Source organism: Eptatretus burgeri, chromosome 4 (genome assembly GCF_056783735.1).
Source record: "Eptatretus burgeri isolate ZD-2024b chromosome 4, Ebu_testis_v1, whole genome shotgun sequence".
NCBI lineage: Eukaryota > Metazoa > Chordata > Myxini > Myxiniformes > Myxinidae > Eptatretus > Eptatretus burgeri.
The window spans coordinates 1,758,034-1,777,993 of NC_140964.1; the positions used below are offsets into that span (position 1 = coordinate 1,758,034).

At 43.1% G+C, this 19,960-nt stretch overlaps 1 protein-coding gene across 4 annotated transcripts in view; it reads right to left on the bottom strand.

The window, feature by feature from the left end:
- PLXDC2 (plexin domain containing 2) overlaps nucleotides 1-19,960 on the bottom strand; it is an 81,444-nt gene that overhangs the window by 48,612 nt on the left and 12,872 nt on the right. For 2 of the 4 annotated variants that reach the window (XM_085876664.1, XM_085876663.1), the window contains exons 2-6: nucleotides 10,541-10,659; nucleotides 9,288-9,422; nucleotides 8,377-8,446; nucleotides 7,994-8,116; nucleotides 2,344-2,462 (exon numbers count right to left, since the gene is read on the bottom strand). In XM_085876664.1, the coding sequence (XP_085732790.1) occupies nucleotides 2,344-2,462; nucleotides 7,994-8,116; nucleotides 8,377-8,446; nucleotides 9,288-9,356 (381 nt within the window). In that variant the 5' untranslated portion in view covers nucleotides 9,357-9,422; nucleotides 10,541-10,659. Of the gene's footprint in view, nucleotides 1-2,343; nucleotides 2,463-7,993; nucleotides 8,117-8,376; nucleotides 8,447-9,287; nucleotides 9,423-10,540; nucleotides 10,663-19,960 lie in introns of all 4 variants that reach the window. The other 2 variants (XM_085876665.1, XM_085876662.1) reach the window with 1 other exon arrangement.

A 19,960-nucleotide genomic window follows, 5' to 3' on the forward strand; every position in this document is an offset into this window, starting at 1 on the left:
CGTGCACTGAGGGTGGACAAGGAGGCCTATGTGCGAGGAATCTATGAGGGGGTAGAGCATCACCTGTGGACAGGTGATTCTCATCCCGCTTACAGGGTAATTCCCGCATTGCGTTCATCCAAGCCCATCCCTCGGAGCACTGCAGTTAGAGCAGAGAGTGGTAGGCTCTTGACAGAGGAGTATGAAGTGAAGGCCCGCTGGGCCGGTTACTTTGAGCGGTTGTACCAGGCTGATCCCCCAGCTGTCAAGTTGGACGTCAAGGGTGTTGCAATCCCTATTGCTGACCCTCAAATCAACTGTGGTCCACCTTCGCTTGTGGAAACACGGGCTGCGGTGAACCGGTTGAAACGGGGTAAAGCTCCATGGATCTGTGGCATCCATGCCGAACTTCTCAAGGCTGGTGGAAATGCTGCACTCGTGGTGTTGCATGCAGTTTTGTGCTCTGCCTGGAACACAGGCATCATCCCAACTGATTGGAAGAGGGGCCTTGTTGTTCTTCTCTGGAAAGGGAAGGGTGATCGCCAAGACTGCAACCACTACTGAGGGGTGACGCTGCTCTCAGTGCCAGGCAAGGTCTTTGCTCGGATAATTCTTGATATGGTTCGCCACCATCTGCTTGAGCACCAGCGTCCAGAGCAGTCAGGCTTTACACCAAAGAGGTCAACGATTGACCGTATCCTTGCTCTTCGTGTCCTCACCAAACGCAGACGAGAGTTTCGGCAGGGGTTGCTTGCAGCCTATGTTGATCTCTGTAAAGCGTTCGATTCAGTGATTCGGGATGCCCTCTGGAGGATTCTTGGTCTTAGTGGGGTGCCACCAAAACTGATCGATCTGATGTCTGAACTCTACTCTGGTACTGAGAGTGCTGTGAAGTGTGGTGGTACCATCTCTGACTTATTTCCAGTTGTTACTGGAGTTCGTCAGGGGTGTGTACTGGCACCCACACTTTTCAGCACTTGTATGGACTGGATTTTAGGGAGGATGTTGGAGAGATCAAGCTGCGGTGCATCGTTTGGGAATGTCAAGATCTCGGACCTTGATTTTGCAGATGATGCAGTCATGTTTGCGGAGACTTCAGATATCCTTTTGGGGAGTCCTCGAGGTGCTGAATGAGGAGTCGGAGCCGCTGGGATTATGGGTTTCTTGGGTCAAAACTAAGATCCAGGCTTTCGGTGACATCTTGGATGCTGCTGTCCTGTCTGTGTCTGTTTGTGGTGAGGATGTTGAGGTCGTGGAGAGATTCACTTACCTTGGCAGTGATATTCATGTCTCTGCTGGCTGCGAGTCAGAGGTCAATAGACGTCTGGGTCGGGCCTGGGGAGTCATGGATTCACTGGATCATGGGGTGTGGCATTGCCGGTACCTGTGCGGGAGGACGAAAGTCCGAGTCTTCAGGTCCTTGGTACTTCCAGTCTTGCTCTATGGATGCGAGACTTGGACTCTGACCAAGGATCTGAGACGGAGACTTAATTCCTTTGGTACCAGGTCTCTTCGGAGAATCCTTGGCTATCGCTGGTCAGATTTTGTGTCCAACGAGCGGTTGCTGAGAGAGACTCGGATGAGATTTGTTACCTGTATTGTCCATGAGCGTCAGTTGCGGCTGTATGGACATGTGGCTCGTTTTCCTGACGCTGATCCTGCTCACCAGATTCTCTCAGCGGGGGAGTCTCGTGAGTGGAGCAGGCCAGTGGGCCGACCACGTGCCTCTTGGTTACAGCAGGTTGACCATCATCTCAAGGAGATGGGGATGGGCCTGGCATCTGCCTGGGGGATGGCTAGACGGAGGCCCCTGGAGTACCGGCGGAAAGTGGATGCAGCGACGCGCTGTTCTGGCACATGCTCCCATACCTGACCTCACCTGAAGAGGCAGAACAGCCAAAATTTTGGGAAAAAAGGAAACAGAATGAGAAAAAAAACCCCCAAAACCAAGACAATTTTGCTCCCAGTTATTCGAAGAATAGGTCAGGGTGACACAAAAACAAATTTAACACTATCTACAACAGGGTACGATTGAACACGGAACACTTTCAACATAAACACATACAGCAACATAGGGACAAAAATTTAACAGAAAAACATAATGTATCCAGTTATGAAAACTTAGCTTTGGTTTGGGGGGGGGGGGCAGGGAGTAGCTGGAGAATCGACATACACTCGAAGCAACCCCAAACCAGAAGTCCTATTTTATCTATAGCTGGAAGATCTGAGATCAAAGTTACTTTCTCCTCAGTATATACTGCTACAACCAAGGTTCAAGATCCCCACCCACCATGTGTCAGCATGCACAGATTATATCATGTCAGTAAAGTTAAGGCTTTTGTGAACAATATAACCCAAACATACATCTTTGTAGGCAAAAATAATCTTCCCATCATTGTGGAGAGAGGCTTGGAAGGTGAAGGCTCCTGCATCGCTCTGATCTTTCAGGTGCACACGATCCCACTGAACAACAAGTGCTGATCCTGGATAAACATATCATAAAGAAGCAAAAATAAACACAAAATGAGATCTCTTCATCCATCACAGCCTTGCGGGTGATATTTTAAGGCTACTTTCCCAAACTATCAAAAAGGCAACAAAAGATGTTTGCAGCCACAAGAAGAAAAAGAGCAAATAGAGTGGAAAGTTCAGGGAGGAGGATCGGTTGAGTTTGGAGTGAGGGACACACATGGTCAAGAGAGAGCGTAGCTCCCTCTCTATCGAGTGCATCCTGTGGCTGCTGGTTGCATCATTGGTTGGGACACGGCTCTGCCGCTAATGCAGTGTCCCCCTTACCAGTACACTGGTGCTTATTTTGCCGACCTTGGAAGGTTGACAGGCTGAGTCAACCTCCTGGTGTACTTAATTCAGCGGCCAACGGGGCTTGAACTCAGGACCCTAGGATCCCAAGCCACCACCCTAACCACTAAGCCAACACCAGGCTTAGAGCGTAGCTCAGAGATGGCCTGTAAGAACAGGGCTTTACGGCTGGCTTTCCTTCGACGCATGAAGACGGCACGATTCTTGTATTCACGCTCTCATTATTCCTACTGAGGAGATTTGGTTCACGTGGTGAAGCAAGACGCTGGCCTTTGGCTCTTGGTTGGGTCGTGAGTAGCAGACCGCGAACCTCATGCATGTCAAATAGCAGGTCGGTGAGGATGATCAAGGCGCGAAGCAGCCGCGTGGGGTCTCTGAGCCATGGTGTTGAATACCACTCACTAATTGCCTGACGTATGTTTGCCCCACTGCGAGAGAGCGACTTGGCGCCATTTTGCACACGTCTACACGTGCACATCGAAGCGCCTCGATTCCATGTTCCATGCCCATCTCTGGGCCAAGCTAAGTGTCAGAATAAAGGAGAGGTTTGCTTTTATTTTGTTTCCCCTTGTTTGTATTTAAGTCTGTGTAAAGAGGCACCTCAACTGAGACTTTAATTTATCTCACGTATTGTTATATTCTGATTATTGTCCTTTGTAAATATTTGTCTATTTTCATTAAATGTGTTCATTTTAAATGGCTGTGTTTGTCGTGGGGTTCGAGTATAAACCCCCTGTGCATCCCTTTCTGTGCCCACGTTGCACCGCCATTGCCCCATGCCTTTCCCGTGCAAGTCATAATCTGGCATGCGTTGACTTGTCCACATCCTAATAAGGAAAAACCGCTCGACTGTCCGGCCTGGCGGTGTTAACCACTTGTCACCACAAATTGGGTCGGGGGGATTAACCCTGGCCGTCAGTGCCACAACAATATATATATATATATATATATATATATATATATATATATATATATATATATATATATATATATATATATATATATATATATATATATATATACAGTAGACTACGTGCAAGTCGGTAGCATGTAACTCGTCACTTCCCCTAAGTCGGCAGCGTCAAAAAGTCCAGAATTTATCTTATGTTAAATCCCTTTGAATAAAGTCTGTAAGCCGTCATCTCTAAGTCGTCACTTCGTCTAAGTCGTCAGATGTTGTCCGTTCCCGCGTAATGGAAACTCAAGAAAATTACCACGCCTAACTCGTCACACAGAACTGCTGTCTCGTGAGAAGCCAGATTTCATGGAATTGTGATGCGCGCTCATTGGTGTACACCGCCAGTGATAGGCTATTTATAACTGCGCTGCGTTCAACTCAGTCAGCACGCCGTCCCACATGCATCTGAAGTGGTAGGCAGGCTGCGCAATGCAGTCTCTGGCGAAGGAGTAAAGGATCGATCAAGCTTCGTGTTGAAGTCCAATCATGGTTTTATATTGGCTTGTTTTGTACATCAACGCACTCACTTACACATGGGCATTGAGTGGTAGTCATCACCACGATGACTGTGTGTCATGTAATTTGTCGATGGTATATGAGGTTTCATTCCATATGAAAACTCATTCTACATTCATTCCAATGAATGAATTCCAACAGCAATTCATTCCACATTTGTTGATGGTGATATACCATCACCGATGGTATATGAGTTGTCATACAGTTGTTCTTTATCTTTACTTTTGATAAACTGATTCATGAATTCCATCTTTGCTTGATCACTTTCCAACTCACCAATGAACCCCCACCTATGCACCGAAGATTGTGTTTCCCTTTTGGTACAGTAGCCGGCTTAGAGATTGTTGCACCCTCTCACACGTACGTGTCCAGGCCACGCGCGACTTCATCCTTCACCCCACAGTCATGAATGTTCACATACGCGTAAGTCGTCACTTTTTTTTTATCAGTCCCGATGGTGACGACTTATGAGTAGTCTACTGTATATATATATATATATATATATATATATATATATATATATATATATATATATATATATATATATATATATATATATATATATATATATATATAAATAAAAATACAGTAATCCCCCGTTTCTCGCGGGGGTTACGTTCCAAACCCTCCCGCGGTAAGTGAAAATTCGCGATGAATGGACGCATCCACAAAACACATTTTAAACACATTTTAATCTCAATTAAACACATAAAGAAAACATTTGAAGCATAAAAATGCTTACTGTAAACTCAGTAACATTGCAAAAACATTGTGATGGGCAGTTGCTGGCGTTGTTTCTTCATGGTGGTGAGGAGAGTTTTTGCCATTGTTGCTAAGCGTTCAAGTGAGAGGCCTCCGTCGTCATGCTCCTGCGATGGATCAGATTGTTCTTCCTCCTCCTCGCACGCAGACTTCGTAAGCTCAGCCAAATCCTCGTCCGTTAATGGGTCAGAGTTGGTTTCGATGAGGTCATTCACTTCGTCGTGCGTCATATCGTTGAATCCTCCTCCTAGAATCTTCGCCAGCTTGACCGCCTTATCGATTGCCGAATGGTGAATTTCGTCTGGAGAAAAGGCCTTGTATTCGTGGACGCATTCTGGCCACAGCTTCTTCCAACAGGCGTTTAAGGTTTCTTTTTTCATTTCTTGTAGAGCCTTCTGAATTATTTGGAGACACGTTGCTATCGTGAAATCACGCCAATACGCCCTCAGAGAAAAATTGTCATCGGAATCCATGGCCTCCACGAGGTGCTGCAGCGCGTTGCGAATGTAAAGCGCTGATGTTGGCTTCGTCCTTCTTGATGTAGCGTATGGTCGATTCATTCAAACCGGAATGGCGCCCAACCGTGGCAAACGTTTTTCCTTTAGGCGGCATCATAGGGCTTGGAGAAAAAAAACGTAGAAAATATCTGTCGTTCACAAGCGAAACTCAAGACAGTGAGAGTGCGCCTCGTGGGCAGCAGCCAATCAGCGCCAAGGAGAAATGAATAGCGTGCTCTCTGTCTTTGTCTCGTGCGTTGTGTCGACAAACATACAAATTTTTTTTTGTTTGTTTTATTATGAAGATACTTTCGAGCGCCACGCGTTATAATTTATTGCTTAAATAATTTATATTTTATATATTATTACCGCGATGTACCGGGGGAATCCGCAGAAAAAATTAGTTACGTTGCAAGGGAAAACCCGCGATGAACCGGGGCGCGATAGGTGAACCGCGATGAAGCGGGGGTTGACTGTATTGATGGTTTTGGAAACGGACACCAGGGTGAGAGCATACATGGACACATAGGTGACACAAGGATGAGTTATTTAAAGTGTGTGTGTAGGTAGAACCTTTCTTTGCCCCTTGTCTTAGGGTTTCACGTGGAATGCGTTGAGGTTGGTTTGTATTTCCCAGGTGGGGTCTTCCCTACCCCCCCCCCCCCACCTCGGCTCTGCTCCTTTCACTCTTTCCTACTTCAACACATCAATCTATTTCAACAATCCTCCCTCCCCCCCCCCCCACCACACCACGGCTACTTTCCATCCCCATTGATCAGTTCCGCACCCTCTGCTACTTACAATCCCTCCTTAATCCCAATGGTCCATTCCAACAACCTCCTTTCACTCTTTCTTCCTACCTTCAACCCCCATCAATCTGTTCCAACAATTCCCCCCGTGCTACTTTCAATCCCCATTGGTCCGTTCCAAACCCTCTGTCATTCTCAATCTAACAATAACCCCCTTCACCAAGTATCATTTTGACAACCTCTCCTTCACCTCATCTGTTCTACTTTTAACCCCACAGACGGTCGGTCTTCCCTCAGTCCATCTGTGGTCATTAATCCTTCGGGCCGATCAGATTACTTTTACTACATCGGACTTTGTCCCTTCTCACTGCATGTGCATACACAAAGTGCAATGGTTTTCCGATACATAATAAAGCACAGCACATCTCTCATGCAGGATTCAGTGGCGCACTGTACAATGAACCGACATAATAAGTAGACAAGGTGGCACCCAAGTTGGGAGAGCGAAATCGCTAGTAAGGCAACACAATTGTGGGCGTCAGGACCCTGCTAGATTTTGCTGTCTCAACTGGTGGCTGCTCAAACGTGTTAGGTCGTGGAGTTATCCGTGGCTTGGCGGCTTCAGGGTCAGAGGTCGAGTAGTTGGTCCGAGTCACCCTCTCGTGAACCCCATGAGTCACCTGAATCCGTAACAATTTATATTGTTACGGGTATGGGGTGACTATATATACAGTACACATGGAGTAGAGGAGGGATGGAAAGAGAACAGCCAGTAAAAAAGTTGCTTCGTTGTGTACCATACCGCATCAAAGTTTTGTTACTACTTTTGCTTTGACTTTGGAATCAAGTCAAGTTTGGAACACACCCAGCAGCAGATTTCAGACTAATCAAGTAAAGAACCTTGGGTGTCAATCTCTCCCCCACTGACCTACTACCTCCCTCCCCTTCCTCTAAACAATGACAGCCCTGCCTTTACAATCAATTACCATGCGAAGCGAAAAATGGGATTAAGCAATAGGTTAACTTCTGTCTGTCTGTCCGTCCGTCCGTCCATCCAGCCATCCCTGAGTCCACAAAAATAAATGAATAATTGAGGAACAACTTGATTTGAATTGAATGTTAGATTCTGAACATGAATCAGAACATGGATCGGAAAATGAACCCATCATTTTACATTACTTTGTCTCTGAATTTGTCCCAACTGTACATGTGCAGAGCAGTGAGATTAAAAAAAAAAAATTCTCTGCCTGTCTGGCAATCAAACAAAATTTGAAAATCATTTGAAACAGGAAACTTACTGTTATTAAGGACGTCATAAAGGACACAAACAACAGACATGAAGAACTAATGTAACATGTTAGATAAGGTGGTGTGACAGCCACTGCGTCAATGGTGGTAAACTTCCAGAATTAATTTTTTTTTATAAGACCTTTACAATCCTTATTTTATTTAAATTTGAATTGTATACTTGAACACCGTAGAATACAAAACGCCTTCTTATCACTTCAAAAAACCTCCAGTTTAACAGCACTTGGACATGTCAGATAAGGTGGTGTATAAATCTGTATCAACAGTGCTGAACTCTTCTTTTTTTTTCATATGCCCTTTAAAATCATTATTTTCTTTCAATATAATTTTATACTTAAGCATTGAATGGGGTAAGGTGTTCTATGAACTCTAGTTACATAGGCAGCTGGAAACAAACACCTTACCATTGTCGATGTAGCGAACAGTTGAATTTTGTGACAAGCTGGGATCGAAGTTTGCCATGAGAGGAGCAATGTACTGGGTGGCAGTCAACATCCGGTGGATAACTTCTCCAGTATAAATAAACCCTGCACAAACATAGGGGGTAAAGACATGTGCATGTATGTACTCTCAATTAAACACAGAAATAAAATAAAAGTTTCAACACTAACAACACAATAACTCCTCCAAACACACTCATGACAAGCAGATCGCTGAAATGTTTACTGCAACATGGTGTCATGAACAATCTAATGACGACCAGCATTAGTAAAATTTGATTAAAACAATCTATGCACAGCAAGAAAATACCAACTTGGTGAGTGGATAAAGTGCCAGTGATCCATACCTCCAGTCGCAATTGTGACTTCGTGCAGGTAATGTCCATAAAAGAGAAATGGAAAGGTAATATTCACTCTCTGAAAGATAAAAGCACATGGCAATAAATTGCAGGTCTGTCAAATTATTTTCTGAAGGTGTGTAAGTAACCAAAGTTCAGCGACGATGTACATTTTTGTCGATCATGCACAATCGTACAACATGCAGTGCACATCAAAACAGCAGATCGCTCGGCAGATTATGGAGTGATCTTACCGTGTGAACCTCCCAATGTCCTCCAGGATATTCTTTTGTTCCAGTAACCCCCTACTGGTTAAATTCTCATATCCAGGGTTTCCACACACAACTGCTTTGCTCCTCTTTTCTCCCATTTGTGGAAATGTTATTCAAGTGCACTCTTCCCTCGAGGGACTCAGTGGTGAACCAACATCTCATGTCACCCCCCTCAACCCCACCACACCCCAATACCTACTCACGATCTGAAAACCTTCATTAACTCTTCCAAACCCAACACTGTCCTCCTGCTGCGCTTTCTATCCTCTCTTCCGATTTGTTAATTCCCTTGCTTGACGAGTCCAACCATGGTCCCACTACTGCACTGTCAGAACGTTGCCATTTTACCCTCTGTCACCTCGCTCTTCCACAAGACTCCATCTTCCACAAAGATGGATGTCAAGCAACAAAAGGCGATCACAATCACCATCGTTATGATCTCCGGCCTTGTGACTTTATTTTATATCTCGCAGCTAACCATACCCACCACAGTTATGCTTGCATTTCCATAAGTTCTAACCATAGCTGAAATGCTTCCAAAATAAGTCAGGATTACTGTGAATGATCACTCCAAAGTACACTTTTTAAAATTCCCATCTCAAGGTGCAAATCTCCAGAAACAAAGTTCAAACCGTGTTCTGAACTCACTGCTGCCTGTCTGTGTGTGTTCGACAGGATCCCGTGCACACGCGCGGAGGTGTCTTCTATGGCATCCATATCCACCCACAGCTGCTTGTTGTTCTCTTGTGAGCCATAAGATGTGGTGTAATACTTGTGATCATCCTGGGATAGTAAAAAAAAAACCCCAAAAACATACAAGGTAGTTAAAATAATATACACACAATTAACATTAGAGAATGCACAGTTTGAAAAACCAGTGGAAATGGACAAACGGAAAATAAGAATCGAAAAAGGAGAAATTAATAAGCCATCAGAGTATGCCATCCAGGATTATTGTAAATACGTCAGTCCGTACTTCGATTCAAAGTGTATGCTCGTTGATTGGAGTGTAAATTTCAAAATGGAAGTATGGGGGTGCTCCAGGACAGAGCACCCATATTGATGGTGGACCAAATGACTTCACAAACTCAGATTTTGTACGGAGTTGAATCAAGTGATTCATCCAACAGGGGGACCGTGGCACTGGCTGTTATTCTGATACACAATCATTCACAATACCATCGGACGATACAGAAGTGGATGTTTCTCCAGGCATACACCCTGACAACCACAATGATACAAAGATGCTCTCACAAGCTTTTTATTTTGCTTCCCTTGAGCCATTATGGCAAGTTGGATTTCCAGTCTCAGGACACAAAAGCTAAAATAAATTGATCAGATTATCAAATGAGTACTCGCACTCCTCGCCTCGAACCATTTCATATTGCTTAAAATCTGAACCACTCACAGGCTACAAGGCCTTTGTCCATAGCTCAATGGAGTACTGCTCTCCCCTTTGTTCTGGCACCCCAGCATCACATCTGTCTCTCCTGGATTCTGTGGAATCTAAAGCTCTCAACATTGCTGGGACCTCCCACGATAAGGCCAACACATGAGGCATGTTGCTGTCATATTGCAGACAGGTCAGTTGCTCACTCTTTTCTCCAAGCTTTAAGCAGGTGGTGCACTACCACTTTGTATCACAATCACCCCACCCCCAACCCCATCCCTACCTGCAATCCTTCTACCCCCATTAACCTACCTAATCCAACCTTCTTACTTGCAGGTTATTGCATTTCCTCCTCTCCTTTCTTTCCTCTCTTCGTGTTCATCAATTTTCTTGCTCATACTGTCCAACTCTGCACCCACTGACAGTGCATTGCCATTTTACCCTCCATGAGCCTGGATTTTGGATACATTTTTTTCTTAATGGTGGTAAATATAATGTGTGGATCTTATACCTTGACAGGTTTTTCATCATTCTCAGATATTGTGTTTTTGTTGAGCGAGCGAGGCAACCGCAACAGCTGAACAGCTACGTTGTCTCTCAAATCGTCCAGCAGCAGATTATAATCAGCACCTGCTGGAAAGATCACACTTATTGTAAGATGATAATAAACATCACACTTGCGAACAAACCACCGATAACAAACCAGCTATTTGGTTAAAATCATTTTAATGCAGATCTTTTCAGAATGTTCAATGTTCTTAAAGATGATGCGACGTGGTTTCATAGAAACACCAATTATAACCGAGAGCATGAACTTTCAACTGCCAAGAGACGCCTTTATTTCAAGTAATCTGTAGTGGGATAGAGAAGGGGGAAGCTGGACATCCACAAACACCCGAAGCCATTAACATCACATTCGTGTTTCCCACAATATTCACGAGGACTTTGAGCGTGTACAAGTCGGAGGGTTTTGTCGTTATTTTCTGAACCAAAAATAAAAAAGTTTTTTGTGAAAATTTTAATCTACAAACACTGGAACACAAATAAAAGTAAGAAATATCATTGCATTGACAATGTGCATGCAAAATGCTTGGAATTCATGCAAGTGTGTGTCCGTCTTGCCAAAAGATCCCACAATTGTGTTCATCACCGATTAATAATCACCTGGAATATGCACAGAGGAATTCCCTCAGAGTATGGCGAGCTGTATTTTGCCAAAAATAAAAATAAAAACTTCAAAATCCTCAAATAAGTGGATCAATAACACCGGAAAAAAATTGCTAAACGGCCTTGAAGCAAACATATTTACCTCTGCCACCGAAGGTGCACGGAGGTTATGTTTTCACCTATTTGTTTGTTTGTGAGCAAGATAACTTAAGTTATGGACGGATTTTGACAAAATTTGGTGGACAGGTAGGATGTGTTATAGGGATGAATTCATTAGACTTTGGTGAAGATCCAGATCTGAGAATTTTTAAAGTAATTCTTCACCAGATACGAGTAATGTGATTCTTCACCAGAGATTGGACCAAAAACGATGTACAACTCGATATCTCAAAAAGTTATTGACAAATTCAGACGAAACTTGGTGGACAGGTTGGGTGTGTGACGAGGACAAATTGATTCGATGTTGATGAACATCTGGATCCGGCCGATCAGTGGGATACAAAACGTAAACTGTTAAGCCTGGCGGAGGTATGCGCTCTTCCGAGTGCAGCTCTAGTTTAGTGTTGGCTTGCCAAAAGGCTTTGAAGCAGGTTGTGGTGCTAATTTGCTATGAATGGAAACAGCAGTCTTTAAACATAAAACAAAATGTTGGTGTTCCCAAACCACCAAAACACTAGCACATTGGGACCACCTATTTTTTAAATGTATTTCTCCAAAATAATCTCATAGAGTGGGTCCAGGTGTCCGGCTATCCATCTATATGTACGTCCGTTAACATTTGATTAAAACTTCTCCTCACAAACGACCTGACCAATATGGACCAAATTTGGTACGATGCATCAGGACAACAACGTCTCATGGGGTTGTTTGTGCTCCACATCTGGATGTGCCCCTATCAAGAGAGTGAAAGGGGGGGGGGGTTACCCCAAACATTGGTATTTTATTCAAAAATCTTCTTCTAAGAAACTGCCAGACAGATCCAGCCCAAACTCGCCACGAGGCACCGGGACCATACCCTAACCTTAAGTTGTGCTCCTCATGGCAGCATCTCCCCCGGAAAGGGTAGCTTCCCCCCCCCCTTCCCCAAATCCCTAATTTTCAAAAAAAAAAAAATCTCCACAACTACCCAAGTGATACAGACCAAATTTGACACAATGCATCAGGACAGTAAAGTCTCGTGGGGTTGTACTCACCATCCGGATCCTCCCATTTAAAACAGGGAAAAGGGGAGTTTGCCCCAAATATTGGTGTTTCATTCAAAAATCTTCTTCTCAGAAACAGACAACTGGATCCAGGCCAAACTGGCCACACAGCATCGTGACCATACCCTCACCTTAAGTCCCCGTCCAGATCCGCCCCGATAAAAGGGTGAAAACAGGGGTTTTGTCTCAAATTCAGGTAATTCATTAAAATAATTACCCCAAATCCCTCATTTTCACCCCACCTGTTGGGGGAATAGCTGTCAATCCCCCACGGGGCTATATTATGTACACCAAGATGGTGGAGAATAAAAAAACCCACCACCCTGCCAACCATTCCCATATGTACACCATAAAACAACGGCCATTGTTAAAAATGTTTTTGATACAAGTTTAATTCACTTATGTGTGTGTTTGTTTACAACCATCTCCATATTACATCGGGAAACCAGAGCGACACGCGGTAGAGCGCATACTTCGCCAGGCTGAACTGTTTACGCTTTGTATCGCACGAATAGGCTGGATCTGGATCCGGACCTGAACAAAGATCGAATCGGCTTGTTCTGGTCGTCTAACCAACTCATCCACCAAATTTGTCATAACCTGTCCACTGCTTTTTGAAATATTGTGCTTTGTATCATTTTTAGTCAAATCTCTCAATGGGTAAGAATAAAAAAAAATCGAGTATCTGGATCCAGATCCAGATCTTCCCCAAAATCTCATAACTTCGTCCTTGTCACATATCCAACCTGTCCACCAAGTTTCATCTGAATATGTCCACAACTTTTTGAGGGATCCTGCTCATACACAAACAGACAAGGCAGGCAGGCAGGCAGATAAACAGGGGTGAAAACATAACCTCCGTCCACCTTTGGCGGTGGAGATAAATGTCAACATCTGCCCATCTCCAGTATCTCCTCGCATTTCCCAAAGATTTGATCTCTCTCTTGCATGAGTTGATTCTCAACCTGACCACAAACTGTTGGAATGATGTTTCACAAGTAGGATATTGTATCACAAATGGTGCCATCCCTTAGATGCCTGACATTAACCTGAGTGTACCACACTCCTATCTGATAGCTACAGTTGGTTGGAGTAAAACATATTACAGTGGCCTTTGTGAAGAGTGGACAAGTGATGGCCAGCTCTCTGAACAAATGACAAATTCCTCAACCAAAGTGGAACATCAATCCTGGCTAACCAGTTTGTGAAGGACTTGGGACACTTTTCCCAACAGACTCCACAAAAAGTGGGAATAATTAAGACTGTTGTAGTCGTAGTAGTAGTCGTAGTAGTAGTAGTAGTAATCCTTTTACTCCCAATCATCCTTACCTGTTTATCAAGTACGTAATTTGTAGACACCGCTTTTGCAACAACTTAGGCTGAAATTATGCCGACCTATAAAAGCAACCAATTTGAACTGAAGCATCCATTAATAAACGGGTTAATCAAATTATACATTTTATTTCATTAAAAATCATCTCAAAGAACTGAGTTTCTTCTTTGAGGGAACATTACATGGAGAAACACATTACAAGTGTGAAAAAACTTTCAAAGACAACTTTCTGGACGGCAGCAGTGGTTTCGTTTGAATACGAAAGGGTGCAAGCAATGCCAAAAACAGCAATGGCTGCATGGATTTGAGAGTCTAATAAACAGCAAGTTCCAGCAGGACGTCGACATGTGGTCAATCCTGCGTGCTTTGATGGCGCTATGCCTGCCCTTCAATAAAATAAGAATGCAACATACAGAAGGCCCTCTCAGCTGGACTGCTTCCCACTACACTATTACAATTCGAGTCCATAAAGGATGGAACGCAGGAATGTAGCAACGCAGTGAAGGCAAAAATAAACAAAGGAACAAAAAGGATGTCTGAGCTTTTGAAGAACACCTACCAGTGTACGATTTCAGTGCAAATGTGGGGGACTTGCAAGTTTGTTTACAGGATGGTGGGATAGAAGGTTGAGGGTGGTAGTAGTGGCGGTTGGTGGGGGGCGGGGGGGAGGGAGAGAGGTGGAGCGGGTTTGTTATGTACATTTATCAAGAAGCCTCAACTGATAAAATGTTGCAGTTTAAGATACAAAGACTGCATTTGCTTCAAGGTTATGAGATGCTTTACCAAAATAATTAACAGTTCACATCTTATCTCCTAACAAGGTACAACAGTTGGCTTGAATAGTGTTCTCAGCTCCAGGGAGAAGCTTCGGGTCCACACTGACGAGGGCCAACAAGCCTGAAACACGTGTCCATGGATGCTCCCTCTCAGAGGTAGACTGGTCTATCAAATTGAGAATTAAATTATGTTCCTGATATTGGCTGCAGTACAATCCTACGGAGACGTAGGGGGCTGCAGCTCTACTAAGCTCATGCCTAATAGGGAGCCGATACAACTGTTTAGCCAGAAGAGCCTCTGAATCAATGGTTCAAATCCTACATACTCACTGTGTATTTGTTCATCATCCACCGAGGTGTTTGCAACTCACATTGAAGTACACCGATATCTACTCGCGCCTTTGTCCTGCGTGTGATTTTAGATGCACTCGCTTCTCCATGAGGTTTAAATCAAAGCAAAACGATTAAAAACAAAAACAAACATTTACTGGATTACTCTCAAGTCCCGAATAAGCGTGTAGGGTGGAACATTTTCCAAATCATAATAAGAGTGGAGGGCGGAAAATCCAAAAAAAGTCTAAAAAGCGTGCAGGTCTGAATAAAAGGGCAGGGTGGAAAAACCAGAAATGTGACAAATATAGAACATGGATTTTATTGTTCAAATACATACATTACAATGCCAAGATGTGTACTGCACGCTACGCTTTTTCTTTGGCAATCTGTATGCGCTTCTTCACACTCCTTTGGGCGTTTGCGTTGATTGCTTTGAATCTGCCGAACTGTGGAGTGACGAGTTCAGATGTGGAAGACCAATGTTTGTCGATCACAGCTTAGATGTCATCAAGAAATGCACAGTCTGCTTTTGTTTCATCATCTGTCGCTTCGTGTGAGAGAGTGGAGGGAGACGGGAGGTCTTCTTGAATTGATACAATGTCTGTCTGACTTTCGTTCTCATCTGAATCTGGGGACTCCAACTCTTGCATCAATTCTTCTTGAGCAAACTCCTCTCCCTCACAATCCATCAGTTCCACACCCTCATCTCGTGGTACCTTACTTTCCCCCTTCCTCTTCCTGGTGACTCCCTTCGGTGGGGTGATGGTTGATGTCAGATCTTTGATGCCTCGTCTAATTCTTCACCTCCTTCCATTTCAATATCCGTCAGGACAGACTTCTTCCATCTTATCTCAATGACACGAAACGATTGAAATACAAGTAAACCGCGACGTAAGTACAGTACTTCTCCGGTATGGAAAAGTCAGTGGCGGCACACTAAGGCAGCCGAACGAATCAACCGGCGGGACCCACATTGACGCGGCACGGTACCCAGACCCATGGCGGAGATCGTTGGCAGATGAAGGAATTTTGGGAATAAAGACGACACATCTCTTGACGGGACAACATTGTCACCCTACACGCTCGCCGGTGTAAATATAACCTGAGGGTGGCAAGAACGATTTTTGAATAAGCGTGTAGACCCAAATAGAGGCCGTGTCGGGGGTATTTTCACTTCGAAAAAAAAAACAAGCATGCATGCATGCTTATTAGGGACTTGAGTGTAACAAATGCAAGTGATATATAAAGTATTGACGAGAATCTTATCGACGAGGTTGAAAATGGATCCGGTGAGGACGGTTGTATCGTCCGGTTGAATGAGATTGCATTCCAGATTGCAATCACAAACACTTAATGTCACGTTGTCAGGATTATTGAGGCTCGTAATACTAACTCAATGAAAAAAAAAACAATCAAATCCTTCCCTCATCATTATCTTTTGCTCTTTCAAAGTTGAAATATCAAACATTCATAACGATTAAACAGAGAGCTATAAAAAACACGATTAAAAACATTGTAGGAGTCTTGTATCGGCTTTATGGACATCAATCACATTCAACGAGTCAGATCCACTCCAGAAGGGTGTCGGCGACAGTCAACCGTGTATCGCAATGTGGAAACGTGGTACAAGTTAAAGTTGTCAGCGATGATGGTCATTTTCTCATGGCTTTCAGGGATAACACCGTGCAATCCTCAAATCTACCCAACGAACAGTCGTCGTTCCGACCAAGAAATGAATCAAATCAAATTCCACAAACAAGAGAGAAACCGATTCCACAGCATTACAGCGCGAACAAAGCGAATTTGGAACAGTTCAGATCAGAAAAATGAACAGAAATTAGTAAATAATCAAATCAAATTTACCCGTTTCAATCAGGTTTGTTTAATTATTTCATTGAAATCCATGTTCTGACTTTACATTCAAAGATAAAGCAATATCGTTTCTTGAGCGCCATCATAAGAGGACACGATATGATGAGTACAGATCATGCAACTCAACAACAGATTAAGAAATTGTGTTTGCAGCCAAACCTTTGTGTTCTGCTGTCATGCTATTACTAAAAGAGGAAGTGTCGTTTCACCCACAACAAATGGGAACTTTGTCAGGAAAAAGAAGTATAAAAGCGAAAGGCAGGTCCAGTCAGAATTAGAATCTGTTTTTATAAAATGTGTAACATGGTGAGTATCCTGGAAATTTGACATTCTTTAAATAGTTTTGATAACGCTTTCAGCATGAGAAAATGACCAAAAAAAACAACAAATAAATCAACATGGGAAAAGCAAGACGATGGAGATGACTGGACAGAGGGGAAAAGAGGTGAGACAAATATAGAAGAGAACATTACAGCGGGTTAGAGCAGTTGGGATCCATTATTCGATTTCTAATTTTTTTTTTTTTTAAATATTGCTAACCAATAACTGCTGCAAATGCTACTCTTCAGATATATTCAGTGGAATGGTTCTGAAATCAGGGAAATAGTACTTCAAGCAATACTTGATTAGCTTTGCTTCTCTTCTTTAGATTACGAATGAATGAACAAACTAGAACGGCACTCAGTAGAGTGTGTACAGTACCTCCGCCAAGCCGAGAACAGTTTACATGCTGTATTCAATCGATAGGCCAAATCTGCATCCGGACCTTAACCAAAATCTAATCAGCTTGTTATAGTCACCTACCGAACCTTTCCACAAAGTTTTGTCACAATCCATCCATAACTTTTTGGATATTGTGCTATATATCGTTTTGTCCCGATCTCTCAATGGTGAAGAATCACATTAAAAATTTCAAGTTGGTGGATCCGGATCTTCACCAAAATCTAAACAATTCTTCATTGTCGCACACCCAACCTGGCCACCAAGTTTTGTCCGAATCCATCCATAACTTTTTGAGATATCCTGCTCATAGACAAACGGACAAACAGGGGTGAAAACAAAAAAGCAGCACCAGAGCAGTGAAGTTACAGGTACCCAGCATATCCTGGGAAGTGATGGCACTTTGCCCAACCTCAGTGGGTGTGTGTGTGTGTGTGTGTGTGTGTGTGTGTGTGTGTGTGTGTGTGTGTGTGTGTGTGTGTGTGTGTGTGTGTGTGTCTCAGCTACATTACGAACCTTAGACCTTGTATTAAAAAAAAATAAAAAGATTCAAATCGATACAAATGGCGTCTGCTATGTCATAAATGGTGAACTTATTGTGCAATTCTTTTTACAAGTCAAAAAGAAGTCAAGTCACAAAAAGTCAAAACAGACTCACTCGTGCCACAATCCCATTCAATGGAAATCCTTTGGTTGCAAGTCAACTCATGCCCTGATGACATCAGCTAGAGACTTGAGGCAAAACGCAAGCTAGTGAGTTAAGGAAAACTGGAGGGGCACTCTTTGTCATCCCGACGTCGACCGATATGCTTCTACCCACATTATTACATCATTATACATATACATACTTGTACCAAGTTTCATTTAAATCCCTCCAGTTGTTCTCAAGCATCACATTGTTACCTGACACGACCTCTGACCTTTGATGGCAAAATCTCATCAGTTCATCTTTCAACATAATATATACTTATACCAAGTTTGGTCAAAATCCAATCACTGGTTCACAAGTTAGCAGGAACTCTGACCTCTTGACACCAAAATATAATGTGTTCATCTTTGCATCATTATACAAACTTGGACCAAGTTTGACTGAGATCCCTTAAGCCGTTCTCGAGTTATTGCGGTAACCTTCACTGACGGATAGACGGACAACCCAAAAATAATGCCTCCGGCGATTTTGTTGGCAGAGTGAAGAACAAGAAGAAAAACAAGAAAAAGAGCAATCAGAGATTGCAGACCTTTGCCAGCACTTCTTTTGTGTGTTGTTTTTGTACTGGTGCATTACGTAATTAATAATAGACATAACTAGAACTGCCACTTTATAACTGCAGGCAGTGATGACCAGGTACCAAGACGTCCGACTTTGATTGGACATCTGACCCTGACCCATGGACAATGACATTTAATATTATCATGATTATTCAATTGAATTTTGAATGAGATAAAAATAAATTCAACTGAAATCAAATGGAAGACCAAATAGGAACAATCCTGGTATGGAGTAATCAGAAGGAACCCAAACAAGAAAAAAGCAAAGATGAAGTCATCAGGAGGAACCCGGATAGGATTCACATTTCAGCTGATACTCCTAGACCCTCAAACCCATCCAGGCACAGCCAAGTGAGCCTTATTTTAAAAAAAAATTTTACCCCACATTTAAAATAAAAAATAAATAATTCTGGCTGCCATGCCATGTGTTTGATCAGGTTGAAATTTAAAACTTGCATTCCCCATCACAACTAGATCATAATTGTGAAGTTTCACACCGATTGATTAAATGGTTAAAGAGCAATAATTTTTTTTAATGATTTTTGCTCAATCCAATATGGCTGACAAACCATGTCACATCAATTATTAATGAATACCCTGGTATCCTCAAGGCTTGGGGAACATTTGTGTGATTTCCCCTCGATCTATCCAGCCATTCTGGAGAAGAACAATTTTATAGGTTTTAAGAAGCCTGGTGTTGGCTTAGTGATTTGGGTGGTGGCTTGGGATCCTAGGGTCCTGAGTTCAAGCCCCGTTGGCCGCTGAATTAAAATACTAGAGGTTGACTCAGCCTGTCATCCTTCCGAGGTCAGAAAAATGAGCACCAGTGTACTGGTTAGGGGGACACCGCATCAGCGGCATAGCCACGTCCAAACTAATGATGCAACCAGCAGCCACAGGCTGCACTCGATAGAGATAGGTTTTAGGGTAAATCCCATATGGCTGCCAAACCATGTGACTGACTGATGATGTCATATGTGAACCTTTTGTTTCTCATGAATAGGCGGTCATAGCTATAAAGTTGCCTTAATCTGTTCAGCCATTTCAGAGAAGATTTTTGGAAGGTTAAAAAAAAAGGCTGCCGAATCATGTGACCGATGACATCATCAAATGTTTTTCTGTGGACCATTTTATTCCGAGATGGCCCTCAAAAATTTTCAAACTGATCAAATAAAGCGTTCCACATTTGCATTTATGACATCAGAATGAAGGCACCTATGACATCATAAAAATAATCACATTCCCTATGAGGAGTACTT